Source organism: Gouania willdenowi, chromosome 14 (assembly GCF_900634775.1).
Source record: "Gouania willdenowi chromosome 14, fGouWil2.1, whole genome shotgun sequence".
Classification (NCBI taxonomy): domain Eukaryota; kingdom Metazoa; phylum Chordata; class Actinopteri; order Blenniiformes; family Gobiesocidae; genus Gouania; species Gouania willdenowi.
The window spans coordinates 8,831,094-8,848,380 of NC_041057.1; the positions used below are offsets into that span (position 1 = coordinate 8,831,094).

The 17,287-nt window shown below is 38.4% G+C and overlaps 1 protein-coding gene across 8 annotated transcripts in view; it reads left to right on the forward strand.

Annotated features, from left to right (window-relative positions):
* Positions 1 to 17,287, forward strand: part of nbeaa (neurobeachin a) — a 105,222-nt gene that overhangs the window by 57,523 nt on the left and 30,412 nt on the right. For 4 of the 8 annotated variants that reach the window (XM_028467642.1, XM_028467646.1, XM_028467643.1 and 1 more), the window contains exons 14-28: positions 3,343 to 3,422; positions 3,596 to 3,658; positions 3,861 to 3,958; positions 4,966 to 5,058; positions 8,018 to 8,126; positions 8,241 to 8,322; positions 9,224 to 9,347; positions 9,433 to 9,625; positions 10,514 to 11,170; positions 12,018 to 12,464; positions 13,886 to 14,103; positions 14,350 to 14,503; positions 14,949 to 14,972; positions 15,275 to 15,358; positions 16,011 to 16,191. In XM_028467642.1, coding sequence (XP_028323443.1) covers positions 3,343 to 3,422; positions 3,596 to 3,658; positions 3,861 to 3,958; positions 4,966 to 5,058; positions 8,018 to 8,126; positions 8,241 to 8,322; positions 9,224 to 9,347; positions 9,433 to 9,625; positions 10,514 to 11,170; positions 12,018 to 12,464; positions 13,886 to 14,103; positions 14,350 to 14,503; positions 14,949 to 14,972; positions 15,275 to 15,358; positions 16,011 to 16,191 — 2,607 coding nt within the window. The remainder of the gene's footprint in view (positions 1 to 3,342; positions 3,423 to 3,595; positions 3,659 to 3,860; positions 3,959 to 4,965; positions 5,059 to 8,017; positions 8,127 to 8,240; positions 8,323 to 9,223; positions 9,348 to 9,432; positions 9,626 to 10,513; positions 11,171 to 12,017; positions 12,465 to 13,885; positions 14,104 to 14,349; positions 14,504 to 14,948; positions 14,973 to 15,274; positions 15,359 to 16,010; positions 16,192 to 17,287) is intronic. The other 4 variants (XM_028467644.1, XM_028467647.1, XM_028467645.1 and 1 more) reach the window with 2 other exon arrangements.

Consider the following 17,287-nt stretch of genomic DNA (forward strand, 5'->3'; position numbering starts at 1 on the left):
CACTAATTTACATAGTAATGAGGGTATTTTGATCCTGGCATAGACTTTGCGAATGAAATGTACTGGATGTCATGCTGAGAAGTTGAAAAGTGAGGAATTAAGTTGAATCATAACTCCGACCTTATTCTGGGTATTAGTGTTTTTTTTTCTACACACATTGTCTGGTTCTTTGTATTTTTTAAAATGCATAATTTCTCTTAAATTCTTTCTTGTACTTTACTGGCAACTCCATAAAAACACTTAGGCCTTTAACAGTCATAATACCTAAATAAAAAAATAAAAAAAATTGCATCTTCCTGACGTGTTTTTCTCAGATCTTTTTTTTTTTGTGTCCCTCTTGGAACATAAAATTGGCAATCATCCCAAGGAAGTCACTGTTTTTTTATTAAATTTTTTTAATTTATTTTAATCTGCCAAATCCGTCTGAGAATAAAGTCGATGATAAACATAATGAAATCCAGCGACTTTTCCGAGGGTAAAAATTTGCCATTATTGTGTTGTAGAGTAAATGGTATGGTGTGAAAAAGGAGAGCACAAGCTACTTTTTCCAACATCTCTAGAGTTGCAGGGTGCATTGTTAGAGCCCGATATGTTACAACGACCCAAAATGTGAAGGTAATAACTAGTGAATAATGTAACAAGGTGCTGGGCTGAAAATATATAAACTTTTTTTTTAAATATATGCATATATATATATTGTATGAAGGTAAGATAGAAAAGAAAAGTTGACAAAATTGTCAATGTTCTCCAAAAGGCTTATATATATTATTACACTATTAGTGGAATACAATTTTTACGTAGTGGTCTCAGCAACTTGTTACATTATTGACCAGTTATTGCATTTTGGGTTTTACTAATTTATTTTTTAGAACTATTAGGGTCTTGTTACATTTTGGGTCGTTCTTACATATCGTGAACTAACATGCCTCCCTGTTTGTGGCTTGTCTCAGTCTCCTTATCATTTCATAGTTGTTGTTTTCAAGAGGGTCCAGCTTCAGAACGTCCATGCCCACCTAGAGCAGGTTTTGTCAGTAAGCTTCCCAAACTAATATACTGAAACATGGAAACGCAGAGATAGGTATATATTTATGTAATTCAAAGGGATTAAAACCGTAGAAATGTATCAATTTCTTGTAATGTGCTGTGACGGTACCAATTATTTTTGGAAGAATTTCTTTCACTGGTACACACAAAAATTGTTTTCAACTTCTATTTGGCTCTGCTGTTATAGAAACACTCCTCTGAAAGCAGCCATTCATTTTGATGTTTGATGTTGAGCCGATGCCTAACCATGACGGATGGCCAGGTCGCCGTCAGAGCACCGTGCACCAGCTTGATGGATAAGGAAGATGAATTTCAACAGTCAGTGCTCGTGTCATGTTTTGAGTTTGTGCGGTGCAGGTGAAGAGCCGAAAATAGGTAGACAATCTGATTCAAGAGCAGCAGAGCGTGGATCGGAAATGACAGGGACAAGCTTTTTTATCGTCTTACTCTCATATCCTTGGTCTTTTTGTGTCCCTCAGTCTTCATTCACAGACTCAGCTTAAAATTTCTCCAAGGACATTGCTCCATTTCCTCTGCTTACAATAAGCACTGGTGGCTGTAGCATAGCCGTGTCTTTTTTCTGTAATGCACAGAAGAAACAAAAGAAAGTACCCTGACACAGCAACGCTAGCAGCGGAAGGAGGAATCGTAAATGTTTATTGTTCTTTAAAACAGGATGGGCGTCTGTAGGGAATGATGAGAAGATGTTGCTTGGGAGGTTTAATGTGCTGTTTGTGAGTGTTGGTTAATGACATTCGTAGAAGAGCAATAAGAGCATTTAAAAGAAAGTAGGGAAGGTAGAGTAAATTACTATCCATATTCTTGATCAGGAAGCCCTGCATGGCTTCATGATCAAGTATATGGATAGTAATTGGTGACATTAACCCTAACAATAACTATAGAAAGGCTTTTACATACTATATATAACTAGAATATTTGCATTTCCTGAAGAAAATGCAAGTGAGGATGCAGATGGTGGCCCACGTCTTTGAGCATTCGCCTAGCATTACCATTAGCTAGCATTAACCTAGCATTAGCTTAGCATTTACGACCATTAGCATTAGCCTAATATTAGCATTAACTAGCATTAACATTCGCCTTGGATTAGCATTAGCCTAGGATTAGCATTAGCCTAGCATTGACCTTGGACTACAGATGAAAAATAGCCTTCTGGCTAACTCTGGCTTTTTTTAACCATGTTTGTTCATGGGTTATATGAAATTGCACTGTCCCCTTTCAAATAAACCAATACAATACCTAGCAATACCATGAGCTAACGTTAATCTAGCATTAGCATTTACCTATCATTAGTAATTGCCGAGCATTAGTATTAATCTAGCATTAGTCATCAAAGAGTTTAATATTTTAAAAGTTGAATAGTTAGAATCCATTGAAGAATGGCTGAACAACTGAGGTTCAAAGTTGAAGCTATAAAATCTTAAGATGCTGAAATTTTCAATGGAAATAAATGGGGACATTTTTTAACAGTTTCAATTTACAAAAGTACGAGCACCGCTGTGCTGAATTTTTAACACGTTTTGATATCTTGATTGTCAAAATCGGTCAAAAGGTGACGGAAAACAGACAACAGTTAGTGAGGATGCAGGAGGCAACTGTTGTTTTTTTTAACTTTCAGTGTACACCTTTTTAAAGATTTCAGTTTTTTTCCAATTAGTGCATTTGTAATTGGTCTGCCTCTGTGTATTGTAGTAGACTGATGCTTGCACTTATAAGTCTGCTGGAAAAAGCTCCAGCCTTGGTATATCATATAAGAAGAGTGGGTGAGGAAGATTGGTGACTGACTTTAATGTAAAAAAGCATTCAAGTTAGAAAGCTGCAGGTAGAATGAACATCCAAATGAAAAAAAAAAGGTTTTTTGCTGGTGTGTAAACTTTAGTTTGTATTTTAAGGAAGTTTGTGGAAGTTTCAAATGACAAAGCATGGAAATAAACAGTTAGAAACAAGATTTCTAATCCATCAGTTGTGTTTCTGTTTAGTTTATTTTGTTTGTAATGCATCACTGTAACAATCTGATGTTCCTAAGCATTAAAGTGGATTCTGTGGATAACAATGGCTTTTTTTTTTTGTTTGGATTAATTGGATCAAAGATTTTTTGGGGGGTAAAAGTGTATTAAAATGTATCAAATTGCCCCAAGTTGATTACTGTGTTTGTTTGCGTGTTTCAAACAATACTCACTCAAACTGAGCTGCAAATATTATTTAACTAAGCATTATAACCAAGGATTGAAATCAAGATTTAATATGAAATAAATGTTTTGTTTGCATGTCTTTGGACAGAGGGACCACGACCTACTCAAAAGGAGATCATCTCACTCAGAGCCTTCATGCTCCTTTTCCTCAAGCAACTGATATTAAAGGTACAGCATCATCATCCTCAACATACTTTCTTTACTTTCACTGCTGAATCTGAAAGCATGAATAGCAACTGGTTTGCTTATGTACACAGGAATTGAAGTTTCTTGGATCACAAGTAAATTTGAGAAGAGAGGTAGAAGATAAATGGTTTCATTTCTAATGTTTTCATCCTTAGGACCGAGGTGTGAAGGAGGACGAGCTGCAGAGCATCCTCAACTATCTGTTGACCATGCATGAGGTAAGCGAGTATACGTGTGAGTCAGCTTAAGTGTTGCACCAGCATGGAAAAAACGAATTGTAACAATGGACTGGCACTTTGAGCTGTTCTGTGGCAATTATTTCTATTCTTGTTCTAATACCATCTGGTCTTCAGCACCAACCAACAGCTTCCACCACGACCTTTCATTGCAGGGTGTGTTTTATTTTTTCTTCTGTTGCAGGATGAGAATATTCATGATGTGCTCCAGCTGCTGGTGGCTCTGATGTCAGAACACCCAGCGTCCATGATCCCTGCTTTTGACCAGAGGAACGGTATTAGGTAAACATAGACCTCACCCACACATGCACACGTATCACTGATGACATTGATCATCCACACATCGCTGTTCTGTGAAAATCTTCAGCTTAATAATTCCACATAAACAGATTCACAGACATGAGTCTTTGACTAAATCAACAATAGAAAACTTACAAAATACTAGGAGTGTGCATTGCCATGAATATGATGATTTGATTCACGATTGACATGCAATACGATACGATATATCCTGATACTAAACAATGTATAAACATTACAAAATACTGTTTTTATTATTCAGTAACTGAACCCCAAAAAACCCTTTTTTTTCCGCTGAAAACTAATGTATTTGGATATGAAGTAATGTTCATCATTCTTGTCCAACTCTTGACATTATCGTCAAAGTATTTCAATTTGTGATATTTTGTTGTAAAAAAAGTAACAGTGACTGCCCTCTATGGGTTTAAACCCTGCTATTACAATAAAATTGTGCGATTGGCTGATAAGTGGTTTGTGATGTCAGGAACCACCACTGTTAGCCCCACCCCTTCTATAAAAACTAGCACCTGTGGACTCTGCAGTCTGTGGCGAGGAGGTTAGATTTAGAGAATTGTGAATAGAGAGGTATAGTGAGTATTGAGTTGCTAGTTAGCATAGCTTGTTCTTTGGAGATTTTATCATATAGTCTGGGCGTGTCTTAACTGTTCCAGGAGCCCCGCCCATAATCAAGCCATTTTTATCATTTCCAACCTAGATGCCTGCCAGCCAAAACATCTAGGTTTAGTTACTTTTTAATGAAGGCCTCATCAAAAACATAATGAACAATTCAAAATAAACAAAAGCATTATGAACATTTTAATATTTAGATGTTATGTAAATTAATATTTTGTTTCTTGCTGTTTCCTCAGTTAAAAAGTGCTTTAGTACTATAGCCAGTAATACTGGCCCCCAGTTTTTATTGTCTCCACATTGAATACAATCCCTTTATGCTGTGTAACCACTGTGATTGCATTTGTGACATTTTACAGGGTGATCTGCAAGCTTTTGGCTTCAAAGAGTGAGAGTATCCGTGTCCAGGCTCTCAAAGTCCTGGGCTACTTCCTAAAGCACCTTGGTCACAAGTGAGTACCTCTCTGTTTCTCGCTACTCTGTGACGTGAAAGCAAATAATTAATCGCTGAAATGATGAGGCACGTTAAGATGTTAAGATGCACCGGTCGTTTTTATCTTTACGATCGACAGGACAATTACGCAAACGTTGGATCATAGGAGGAAAATTAAGATGCACAAGTCTGTCAGTGAGGACAGAGTAAAAGGAGAACTAGAGCGGCGCCATCTCCAGTGAGGAGACTTATTTGTCTGTGCATGAGGATAACGTCCTCATCATCACACCTAGGCGGGATAATCGTTTTGACAGCGTGTGATGTCAAGGAGAAGAAACCTTGATGAGCAGCAATGAATGCTGGGGGATTTATTCATCCCATGTGACAAGCTGGCCTCTCACTGCACGACATAAAAAAGAGCTGCTAGGAAGCACCTGAGCCCTCACTGTCAGTCAGAGCCACATTTAACATCTGCTCAACGCCATTTCCTGTAGGCTCTCCTTTTTACTTATGCTCATTTATCACTAGAAATGAGAAAAGTCTCAAAAGGACACCTGAGAGTATTTCATCTCATCCTTCCACAAACAGAGCAATTAACATGGATATTGTTATTAATTATTAATTATATTTTATCAACATTTCAGCTTCATTAACTGCCAATTCTATCCCGTGCTATAATTTAAAACTACAATCCTTAGATTTGATCCAAACATGATGTTTATTTCTTTTTTTTTTTTCTTTTTTTAAAGAAAAAAAGAAAATGAAACATGATGTGTCTGAGACTTTTAAAATGTAAAAAAACAACAACTAGTCAAATAGTTTTTTGAGTATTTGATAAGTTGGTTCATTAGATTCAGTTGATTTCAGCTTCATTAATTTCCAGTTCTATTCCTTTCTATAATCTAAAATTACAGTCTTCAGATTTGATTCATACATGATGTTTATACCTACATCTTTAAAATAAGAAGAAAAAAGAAAGAAAATCAAACATGATGTATTTGAGATTTTTAAAATGTAAAAAAAAGCCTACTTAAATCATTGTAGTTTGTTGTAATAAGTGAAAATAAACTGATATGCAACTTTGTTAGCATCATTAGCCAATAAGATTGGGTCATTGCATGTTGCAGGTAATATCACACTCAACTTTTTTCCTACAAAGGCAAATAAAATGTTGGTGATAAATCTGATGATGCACTTTATTCTTCAGAGTTGCTAATATTATTATAGATTGATATTATATTATACAGGGACTTTGTCTGAGTTTGCGTCCTACCATTTATTGTGATATGTCACTGGCCCCCAGATGTTCGCATCTTTCTTGGCAACTATTTATTTGCTGCGATGAAATTAGAGACGGTGATGAAAAGCTACATGGAAACCTCAGAAAAATCTCACTTAATTCTCATCATCTGAAAATGTAAATGTTTAGCACCTGTTAGGACAACCATCGGCTGTAATGAACTATCAATCATCTTGAACTTATTTATACACGTGCGACGCGTCGCTGGAAAGCAGTTGGCATAAAACACCCACATCACACAGAACAAACTCATCCAACATTAAAGTCTTCTAAGAGACTAATTGTTCCTGCATTTCCTTGAGAAACCACTGCAACAAAAGTACCGTATTTGTATAATCATTTTCTGAGCTTCAAGGTTTGCTAGAATTCATGAGATAAAAGCTCATGTAAGAAAATATTTGAATATTAAAACCAGTTATAGAGCCTGAAAATATACACATATAATACATAATAAACACATTTTAGATCATAATAAATTCATTTATTTAAATTAAAAAATTACATTTTTAGTGCGTGATGATTTGAAATCTTGTTTCTCAGATTAATGAGGATTGCTGTTGCAGTATAGCCAGGGATCGAGACTGCGGGTAAATTGGTCGCATATGCGACTATTTTTTCAGTGTGTGCAAGTAAAAATTTCATGTGGTCGCATGAGTACGAGTGAAAAACCAAAAGAAGGAAACTTCCTCGTCCTGTTGAGTCTTCCTCCTGTGAATCAGGGTCCAACATGGACACTCCATGCCCCCAAACACACAGGTGCTGCGTCACCAACACTGGGTAGAAACACGGTCCGTGCTACGTTCACGGACACTGGGACAAACACACACTGGGGACAGGTGTCCGGGCACGCGGAGCAGGCTGGCGGGCGATCGGGGGGGGGGAGTGCGCTGAGCTCACCGGGCTTAGTGACGGAGTGCATGTGGGGCGCCGAGCGGAGACCTTACACGTACAGCGCACACACGATTCCACACCAAAGAGGAGGACCTCATCAGAATCAGCATGGACGGGTCAGAACTGATTGACTATGATGCCAGGCCAGATGTTCAGCTGTGGTTCTCTTAGGGAAGAGGTTTAGGAGACCCCACTATAAGAGCTGGACCCTCTGAATTGAATTCCATGGGGTGAAGCAGCGAAGATGCTAAGTTGGTTATGCTACTGTTAAGTTAATTCAAGTACAGCATTTCTGCAGAATAAAAGAATAAAAACATGTAACCTGTTGTTATCTAAACATTTTTGTTACATCTTTTAAAATTATATAAAAGAAATTACCTGTTATTTCAGCCACTGCTTGAAAACTTAATATTGACACAAAAACATTAAAACATTTTGCAAATATCATATCTTGAGTCACTGTCAATCTTGACTTCAATTACGGTACGACAGTTAAGTCAACTATTCATCAGCATGCATGGCTTAAAAAAAAAAGGGGGTGCAACCAAATTCTGTGCTGGTGCGACCAACTGAGTCGCACCAGTGCCACCGCTGGAAAAGTTAGTGTAGAGCCCTGATGGCAAATGTGGAAAAATGTAACTTTTTATTTTTGTGGTTGTTTGTATTTGTTTCTAAGGTTTGGTGGTGCTATCGTTATTTACAGACCTGATCATGTGTTCAGTGTTAATTATTGTGTCTGTCGTTGTGTTGTTACAGATGCAATTTTGTGTTGTTTGTTTCCCTGCAGGAGGAAGGTGGAGATCATGCACACTCACAGTCTGTTCACATTGCTGGGGGAAAGGCTGATGATGCACACCAACACCGTCTCCATCACCACCTACAACACTCTGTACGAGGTAATGCCTGGGTTTTAATCATCGTTCTTTCACTCACTGCGCGTCTGTATACATTTGTACGAAACAGCGTGTTCTGAGTTGCTGTGACGTCTAATGAATGCTCTTGTTTTGTAGATTTTGACGGAGCAGGTCTGCACTCAGGTCGTTCACAAACCCCATCCTGAGCCAGACTCTACAGTCAAGATCCAGAACCCCAGTAAGTGCAGAAACAGTGTAGTTTTCATTTATGTTTGTGTCTTTTTGCTGGAGGATCTCACAATATTTTTGTGTCACACAAACAAAGCCTAAATTACTGCTGGGTCATTCCATGTCATGTCAACACATTTTCAGGATATCCCCACGCACTTTGGTCTCAAAAAATTCTGAAATTGTTACCAATTGTTCCGTGATTACTCAATCGGCCCGCTGTACATTTTTTGTTCGATCGGATTAATACTTTTTGAGATATGGTCAATTTAGTGAGTAGTTTAGTTTTCCCTTGTCTTTATTTCTTTTTCATTTTCAGCTTCCAAAATCTCAGGAACTACATTAGATAGGAAACTGAAATTTGGTCTAGTAACACAGCTCCACCTACTCTCTCAGAATATACAAAAAATTTGCTATACATCCTATCTGGTGCACATGCCAGCCCCTCAAAATTTGAAAAAAGGTTTGGGCCTTCAGTAAACTACTTTGCATACGTCTCAGCTCCCTGTAATGTGATCAGCTTTGAGCTATGTACATAGATTGTTCAAATCACTATTGATTAGTCACATATATGCATTGGTTCTTGGGTGACAGTCTTTTGAAATCCAAAAAAATCATCATCATTGGCCTATAACTCCATGATAGAATATAAGAAAAAAAATCTGACCTCTGTTTTGATTTATAGTATAAAGGTTAGTCTTTCTTTGGACATAATATATTTGTTTTTATATGTAACATGTCATTTGTGAAGTGACATGGGATGACCCTGCTGCTACCTCCCAGTTACTAATCCACCTCAGGCTTCCCTGTCACTACCTCTTTGTCTAGCAAAAACTCAAATAATGTTTGTTATTGTTTTGATTTAATTGTGTTCATTTCACTCACTTTTGTCCTTATTTCTGTGGGTCCAGTGATCCTAAAAGTAGTGGCAACGTTATTGAAAAACTCGTCTCCCAGTCCTGAGCTGATGGAGGTCAGAAGGCTCTTCCTGTCAGATATGATAAAACTCTTCAGCAACAGTCGTGAGAACCGACGGTAAAGGCGCTGAAAGACAATCCATTCATTTAACTTTTTTCTTTTCCTCGTAGTTTAACTAAATCTTTGCCTGTTGTATTCCCAGCTGCTTGCTGCAGTGCTCGGTGTGGCAGGACTGGATGTTTTCTCTTGGATACATCAACCCCAAGAACCCAGAGGAGCAAAAAATAACCGAGATGGTGTACAACATATTCAGGATCCTTCTTTACCACGCCATCAAGTACGAATGGGGCGGGTGGAGGGTCTGGGTCGACACGTTGTCGATCGCACACTCAAAGGTAAGCACGAGACACATGTTGCACGAACAGGTTTGCGTTCACAATGTGAGAAAACAGTTCATATTTCTATGTACTGTACTTTACGCAGCCTGAATAAAAATAGATATCGTTTGATACACATTGAAGACGAGTGCGGAGTTCTGCAGTGAAATACTACTTCAGAAATGTGAATTTTTTTCCAATTGTCCCCCCATGATTTACTAACTTTATTTTCTAATCACATTTTGAAATTCAGGGAAATCAGAATCAGAAATACTTTATTTATCCCAGGGGGAAATTATTTATGTCACAGAGGCTTGAGAAATATTACAAATGAAAAGAATAAACATGAATGAAAGAAAGAAAGAAGGAAATAAGAAAAGGTACATAGTAAAATACTATTATCTAGATAAGGATTAAAGTGTCCACATTACAGTATAAAATAAACAAATAAATAATAATAATAAGTCAAATAATAATAATAGTATTACAAATACATAAATAATAAATGAATAAATAAACATTTTAATTAAATTCAACTTTATGCCAATTACAACAATAGTGCACAAAAATTCCACATAAACATGTATCAGCTGCAGTAGGGAGAAAAAACTCCCTTTTAATGAGAAGAAATAACTCAAAGTCTTACCAGAAAGACAATTCTAGATTAAATTTGCTGCCACACAGGCACATTTATTAACAAACAGCAGCACAATATGTGCTACTTTCAGCTTTTTCTCCTGTAATGGACAGCACGTGTGAGTGAGTTTTGTAGTGTAGCTTGTAAAATATTAGATATAAATAATAAAATTGCAAATAATAGTCCTGTAGTTCTGGAATGTTACCCATCGCAGTTTTATCCCTCTTGTTTTTGCAATACATGATCTTGAACTCCATCATCTGTCACAGGTGACTTACGAGGCCCATAAGGAGTATTTGGCGAAGATGTACGAAGAATATCAGCGACAGGAGGAAGAAAACATGAAGAAAGGAAAGAAAGGATCCGTGTCCACCATCTCTGGCCTTTCTGCCACACCGGCACCCGTCGTAAACGGAAACCTGGAGATTGATGACAACTCTCAGACGCAGACGCCCGAGAGCGAGGCCGAGTATAGCGAAGGAGCCGGCGGAGACTCCCATAATCTCCTCGCAGACGGCGCCGTGAAGCGACCGAACGGAGAAGCTCTGACTCCTGGGGAGCAGAACGCTGGGCCTGGGGTGAGAGTGGAGGTCCACGACCTGTTGGTAGACATTAAAGCAGAGAAGGTTGAGGCCACTGAAGTGAAGCTGGACGACTTGGACCTGTCCCCAGAGGTCATGGGTGGGGGCGGAGGAGGGGGTGGGGGGATGGAGAATGGACCTCTGGTGGAGGTGGACTCTCTCCTAGACAGTGCTTATTGTTCTGTGGTTCAGAAACTGAATGGGAATCTGGCACCTAAAGATGACACACCAGGCCTGGGGCTCTCAGGGGTCAGGCTGGAGGATGACGGGAACTTGGGGCCACTCATCACACTGGCAGATGAGAAAGACAGTGTCCCAAGCAATAATGGATTTTTGTTCAGCAAGGTGAGATATCGCACAAGGATCTTTGTCACTTAACACCCAGAGATCGAATTTCACCTTTTAGTCCACAGTGTCAAACTAAAGGGCTGGATGCCAAATCTGGCCCTTGAAAACTTCCAAATTGGCCCACGGGAAAGTGGAAAATTACCAAATAATTTCTTTATGGATATCTCAGTAGGGTTGCGAAGGGCCATAAAATCTCTGGCAAATTTTCACAGGAACTTGAGTTCAGGAATGTAGGCAATATTAAAAAAATAATATTATAGTAATATGTATATAATATATATTGTTAATAATATAATAATATTCAGATTCAATTTGCTCCCATTTTTGCTTATTTTTACCCTCTTTCTGCAACTACACCAAACTTGCCATATTTAACCTGCTTACGTCACTTTTTCTTGCCATATTTTCTACTTCTTTAAATTAATTTTCTCCCATTTCTACCACTTCTCCATCAAATTTAAATGCATTTTCACTTTCAAGACATTTTGTGCACTTATAAACCCTTTCCACCACTTTTCCTACCTAATGTTGCATTTATTGAGCCATTATTGTCACTTTTAAACGCTGCTTTTTTTTTTGCCAACTTAACAACATTCATGATTTGTTATACCCATCATTTGCCAGTTTAAACTACTTGTTCCTACTTGTTAAATTACATTACCCCAACACGCCCTCCCCCATTTCTGCCACCTTTAAGCCAATAATCACACTTTGAACCCTTTTTACCACTTTTTCTTGGTTTTTGGCCACTGTAATTTGCAACTTTTAACGAATTTCTGTGGTTTTTATAGTTTCACCAACTTTTTCACCTTTGGTCACTTTTAACCCATTTTATCTCCCTCAGGTTGATGAGAAGCTTCTCCCAGCTCTGGCAGCCACAGATCCTCTTGTACTGCCCAGCCCGGACCAGTCCACTCCATCTGGACCAATCCCAGCTCACACTACAACTAGTGCGAGTGATGACCTCAGCCTACTGGCTCACATGACCAGCTGTAGCTCCGATTTAACACAGAACCAGAGCCACACGTCCGGGGAACTTCCAGATGACGGACTCTTTAAGATCCAGAGTCCTTTAGCTGACATTAGCTCCATTGCTCAAGCTGAGAGCCAAGCTCAGAGCCAGGCTGCTTCTAGACCCGATTTCCCCGAGGGAGAGGGAGCACCCAGGACTGAAGGAGAGGTCCCGGGGCTGAAGACAGGAGACACAGCAAGCACCACCTCGGACACGGAGAGGTCAGACGATGGAAAAGACAAGGACGCAAAGAAGATCCAAACGACCACAACCACACAGGTGTGCAGAGCGTTTTCCTTCCTGTTTTCACATCAGTGTAGGTTCCCTTTAGTCGTACTTGAACCATTCATTTTTGTTGGCGTGTAATGATATGTTAAGGGTTCATTTATTCAGACAATTTACTTTGAAATTTACTTATTTCAAAGCAAATTTCCTGAAAAAAGTTGTTTGACTAAATGAAACTTTAACATATTATTTCAAAAAAGAAGGAAAAATTAACTTACTGGAATTAATAACACGTAATAGTGAAAGATTGTGCTTATTTTCCAGTTCAAAGGTCATTTCTGTGATATTTTATCAAAGTTTTGAAAACATAGTGTATTTTTTAGAGTCGTACAAAACCTTTCAAACATCCCTAAGGTTATGTCTGCACTCTAATATGAATTATTTAATTCCTCTATGAATCATTCGGTTTCTGTGTTGTTCAGTAGATACTAACAGTCGTTATTTTTTCCAACATGGCTACATATTGATTTTAAACACATTAGGAGATTAGGCTGACCCTGGGTTCACACTGTGGGGTTTGCATGTTCTCCATTACCTTGCAATACTCTGGCTTGTTTGCCCAATATTGTGTAACTTAAGTTATTTTTTGTATGTAGTACATGTGTTATACTGCTGACCTGTGTGCTGTGCATTGCTATGAATCTGACGATTCACGATTTGCATGTCACAATACGACATATCTTGTTACTAAATAATATGATATACGTCGCAATATTACGCAATATCATTAATTGGAACATAAGTACAAAATGGTTTAAAAAACAATTCATAATTTTTTTTACTTGCGAGAACAAGTAAATGGCAACTAACTGTAATTCAAGTACCATTATAAAAAACAATGTTTATTAAACTGTTTTCAAAAAAGTAACCACATACATCTATAAAAGTACCCAATATGTTTTATGAAAATAAAGTGCAATTAACTTCCAAGTTAAAATCTATTGAGGAGTAAGTTAGTTTAATAAGGTCTGATGTGGTTCACTGACACCTAGTGACCGGGAGTTCACGTGCTATACAGATGTTAGCGCAATTAAATGTTTTTTTTTGTGAGAAAACCCAATTAGAAAAATGGATTTGGACATTTTTTTTGATCGATACAATAATTGCGCTGTGAAATATTGCTATATATCGCCAAATTGATATTTTCTTACTCCCTTAGAGTGAACTGTGCATTGCTGCACGAGTTAGCTGTTCGCACAGCTGGCAGAAAAATATAAAAAGTAAAGTTGATTATAGCAAAGTTATGCAAGCTATTTTTTTCTTGAAAACACAAATATCTTTGGAATAGTCAGTTTTTATGTAAAAGTATGTTTAAACTTAACGCTTTGTAAGAACAAATATGTTTCCTAGCTTTCTAGCCCAGTAGCAGAAACCATTAAAAGCCTCCTGAGCTCATGGTCACCTTGTCGTTCCAGGCCCTCCACGGCCGCACTGCAGCCCAACTGGAGCGGGACCTGCGCGTTGACCTGGGCTTCAGGGGCATGCCGATGACGGAGGAGCAGCGGCGCCAGTTCAGCCCCGGCCCGCGGACGACCATGTTTCGCATTCCAGAATTCAAGTGGTCTCCGATGCACCAGAGGCTCCTCACTGACCTGCTGTTCGCCCTGGAGACGGACGTGCATGTGTGGAGAAGGTCAGACTGTTTCTTGTTGTGTAACCCTCATTAAATCAGGTAGAGAGATGAGGTCACTGATTTGATGACGTTTGTGTTTTGAGCTTGAATGCTAACACAGAAGAAGAAAACATTATTCAACTAACACTTTAATGGGATAACTACTTCTTTTTCCATCTGTTTTGTTTTATACCCTATTTTTATACCATATTTCATGCAATGTTTAACATGATTAATTGTGTGTTCTTCTAACTCTCATTCCTTCAGTCACTCCACCAAGTCGGTGATGGACTTTGTGAATAGTAACGAGAACATCATCTTCGTCCACAACACCATTCACCTCATTTCTCAGATGGTGGACAACATCATCATCGCCTGTGGAGGCATTCTGCCTCTGCTGTCGGCTGCCACCTCCCCTTCTGTAAGTGGCTCCACTGCACCTCCCTGTGGTTGAAGGCAGAACTGCAGCTCATTGGGGCTTAAAATGCAAATCAAATGTATTGATTTTTCTGCGGCAGTTTTTTTTTTTATTATCACTGTAATAAAGGACTAATCAGTTTTATATGGATAGATGGTTTTGCTGTGTGTGTGTAATTTTAATATCGTGCTAACTTTTTTTTAGCTTTAGTAAGCATTTTTGTTGAATTTTCCTCATCAATGCCTCACTTTCAAACTAAAACTTCCTTGATAGTGTATCGTTTTTTTCTAACATTTCCAATTCAAAGTCAGTTTACGTTGATGTTTTATTAAACTTTTAATTTTCTTAATTTCTTTACATCTTAATCTTTCTTTCCCTCTCTGTGTTACGTGTATTTTTGTACTTTCTTGTCTTTTCTGTCTTGTTTTTGTCTCTGCTGCATGTACAGAGTTCTAAGAGTAGTGCCAACACTGTAAGTTGTGCTTTCTTCTTCTTCTTTTATTCTAATAATCTACTCCACTAACCCCCTGCCTGTTCGACATCCATTGTGTTTGTTTTGGTTGTGCTCCTTTTGCTGCTAATCAAAAATAGCTATTGATGAATAGCTAAAATGTCACGTTGAAAATGAAAAGAACCTGGTGTGAGGAGAATATATATGGGAGGGGGAAAAAAAGCATTATAGTTGTGAAAAGAAGAAGCATGAGAGTTTAGTAAAAAAAAAAAAGTCCTCGGGGTTCTATCTGCTAAGCCTGTCCCATTTGTATCAACAAAAAGAAGACAGGAGGAGCCGGACCCCTGAGGGGTTCAAAGGGAGTGGAGGTGACCCCTGTTCCTGGGGGAGGAGGCGCAGGGGGAGAGGTGCGTAATGTGCTTTAGACTCTCATCATCACCAGAGGAACTAAGAGCACCAACCCAACCCTTTCCGTCTTCACTTTGTGTGTCCCGTTTCCCTTCAAATGTGTATGTTCACTGGTTCCCATGAAGCCCCAGTTGCTTGCACTCGGTCGACTGCCGTAGCTCTGCACTTCCTGTTCACTGAGGCAGGCGCTCTCTCGGTTTAACCACTTTGAAGTTATTTTTCTGCATTAAGAATGCAAGCTATGCAATAAGTGTGGTTTAAAATCTGAGGTGACTGTTTGTATTTTTGGACTGTCCACATTATTAGATTTGCTGCTGATCAGTCACACTGCCACTGTCACTACTGCACTGTTACCATTACTTGTGCGTCATCAGGTTTTTACTTTTCTGTGTTGTGTCGAGCACCCTGTGTTGCCAGATTTCGTAGATTTTTTTACCTGACCAGCATGAAACTACAGGTTGCATTTTGTGATAAACTGTATAACTAGTCATCACTTTCATGGTGCCTGCTTTATTTTATTTTTTTCATGACCTGATGCAATAAAAGGGGTTTCTATATGACAGCACAGGGCTTCAATCCCTATGTGCTCGTGTCACTTTTATTTGACTTATTAAGTGCTGAACATTTGTCTTTGTGTCCTCCCTTTCTCAGACGGAGTTGGAGAACATTGAGGCGACACAGGGCATGTCCTCAGAGACTGCAGTCACCTTCCTCTCCCGCCTCATGGCCATGGTAGACGTGCTGGTGTTTGCCAGCTCACTCAACTTCAGCGAGATCGAAGCGGAGAAGAACATGTCTTCAGGAGGGCTGATGAGACAGTGCCTCCGCCTCGGTAGCTATTCACATTAGTTAACAAATATTTCAGGAGAAATACTCGGGATTCTTCATTAAATTCAATCTTCAATGCAAGAAATGCAGCTCTAAGTGACCTTTTTGATCTTTTTTTGTTCTTGAAAGCGCCCTCAATTCGGTTTTTGTGTGACAATCTACTTCGTCGTAACCATTGCCTCCCTGTCATAATGTAAAGCAGTAATAAATAAGTAGAAAATAAGGAAAACTTCAAATATACTTGGTTTCAGGTAATTACGGTACCAACAGTGTTTCATAACATCTTCTCATGCACCCATACCAGCAGATGTAGGAATGATAAGTGGTCCATAAGAAGACCAGATCATTGCGGACTCCTGCTCAATTAGGAATGTTAAAGTAATGTTTTTACTGGCACTCCGACTTCATCCCACAGCCCAGAAATGTGTAAATAGGTTAAGTTTACAAAACGCCCTGTAGGAGTAAATGTATTTGTCTTTAGTTGTTAAACATGTGACAGACTGATGTTAGGTCCAGGCACAGAAGATTAACAAAGGAATAAATACAATAATTAAATCAGTGTATTTCAACTTTGGGTTAGTGACCCCATTTGGGCTCGTCTGGAATTAAAATGGGATCGCTTGAAATGTCTAGCAATTGATAAAAATAAAAATACTTATTAGAATTATATTTTTTAAAACTTCTCAATTATTATTCTTTCTCAAATTAATTCACCGCACACAATCTCAAACAACTCTATTCTATACGTTCACTTTCTCGAATATAAACCTAGTTTGAATAAAATGCTTGTCACTTTGTGCTCTAATTCTGGCTACTCTGAATTTGTAACACAGTATGACGAACAGGATGAAAAACTAATTCTAGAGAATAAATGTCTCTGCAATCGCCAGAAATGTATGATATAAAAATGGGGTCACAACCCGACAAAGATTATGAACCTCTGAATTAAATTCTACATTGTATTTAAGCTTATTTGTTGTTGTTTTTTGGTCATAAAGCCTACACTTCAGTAGGAATTATTTCTTCGCATTATTTGAAATGAAATTGTAATCATGGGCCTCAGTTTTTATCTTTGGTTTATACTGCAGCCTTCTTACATT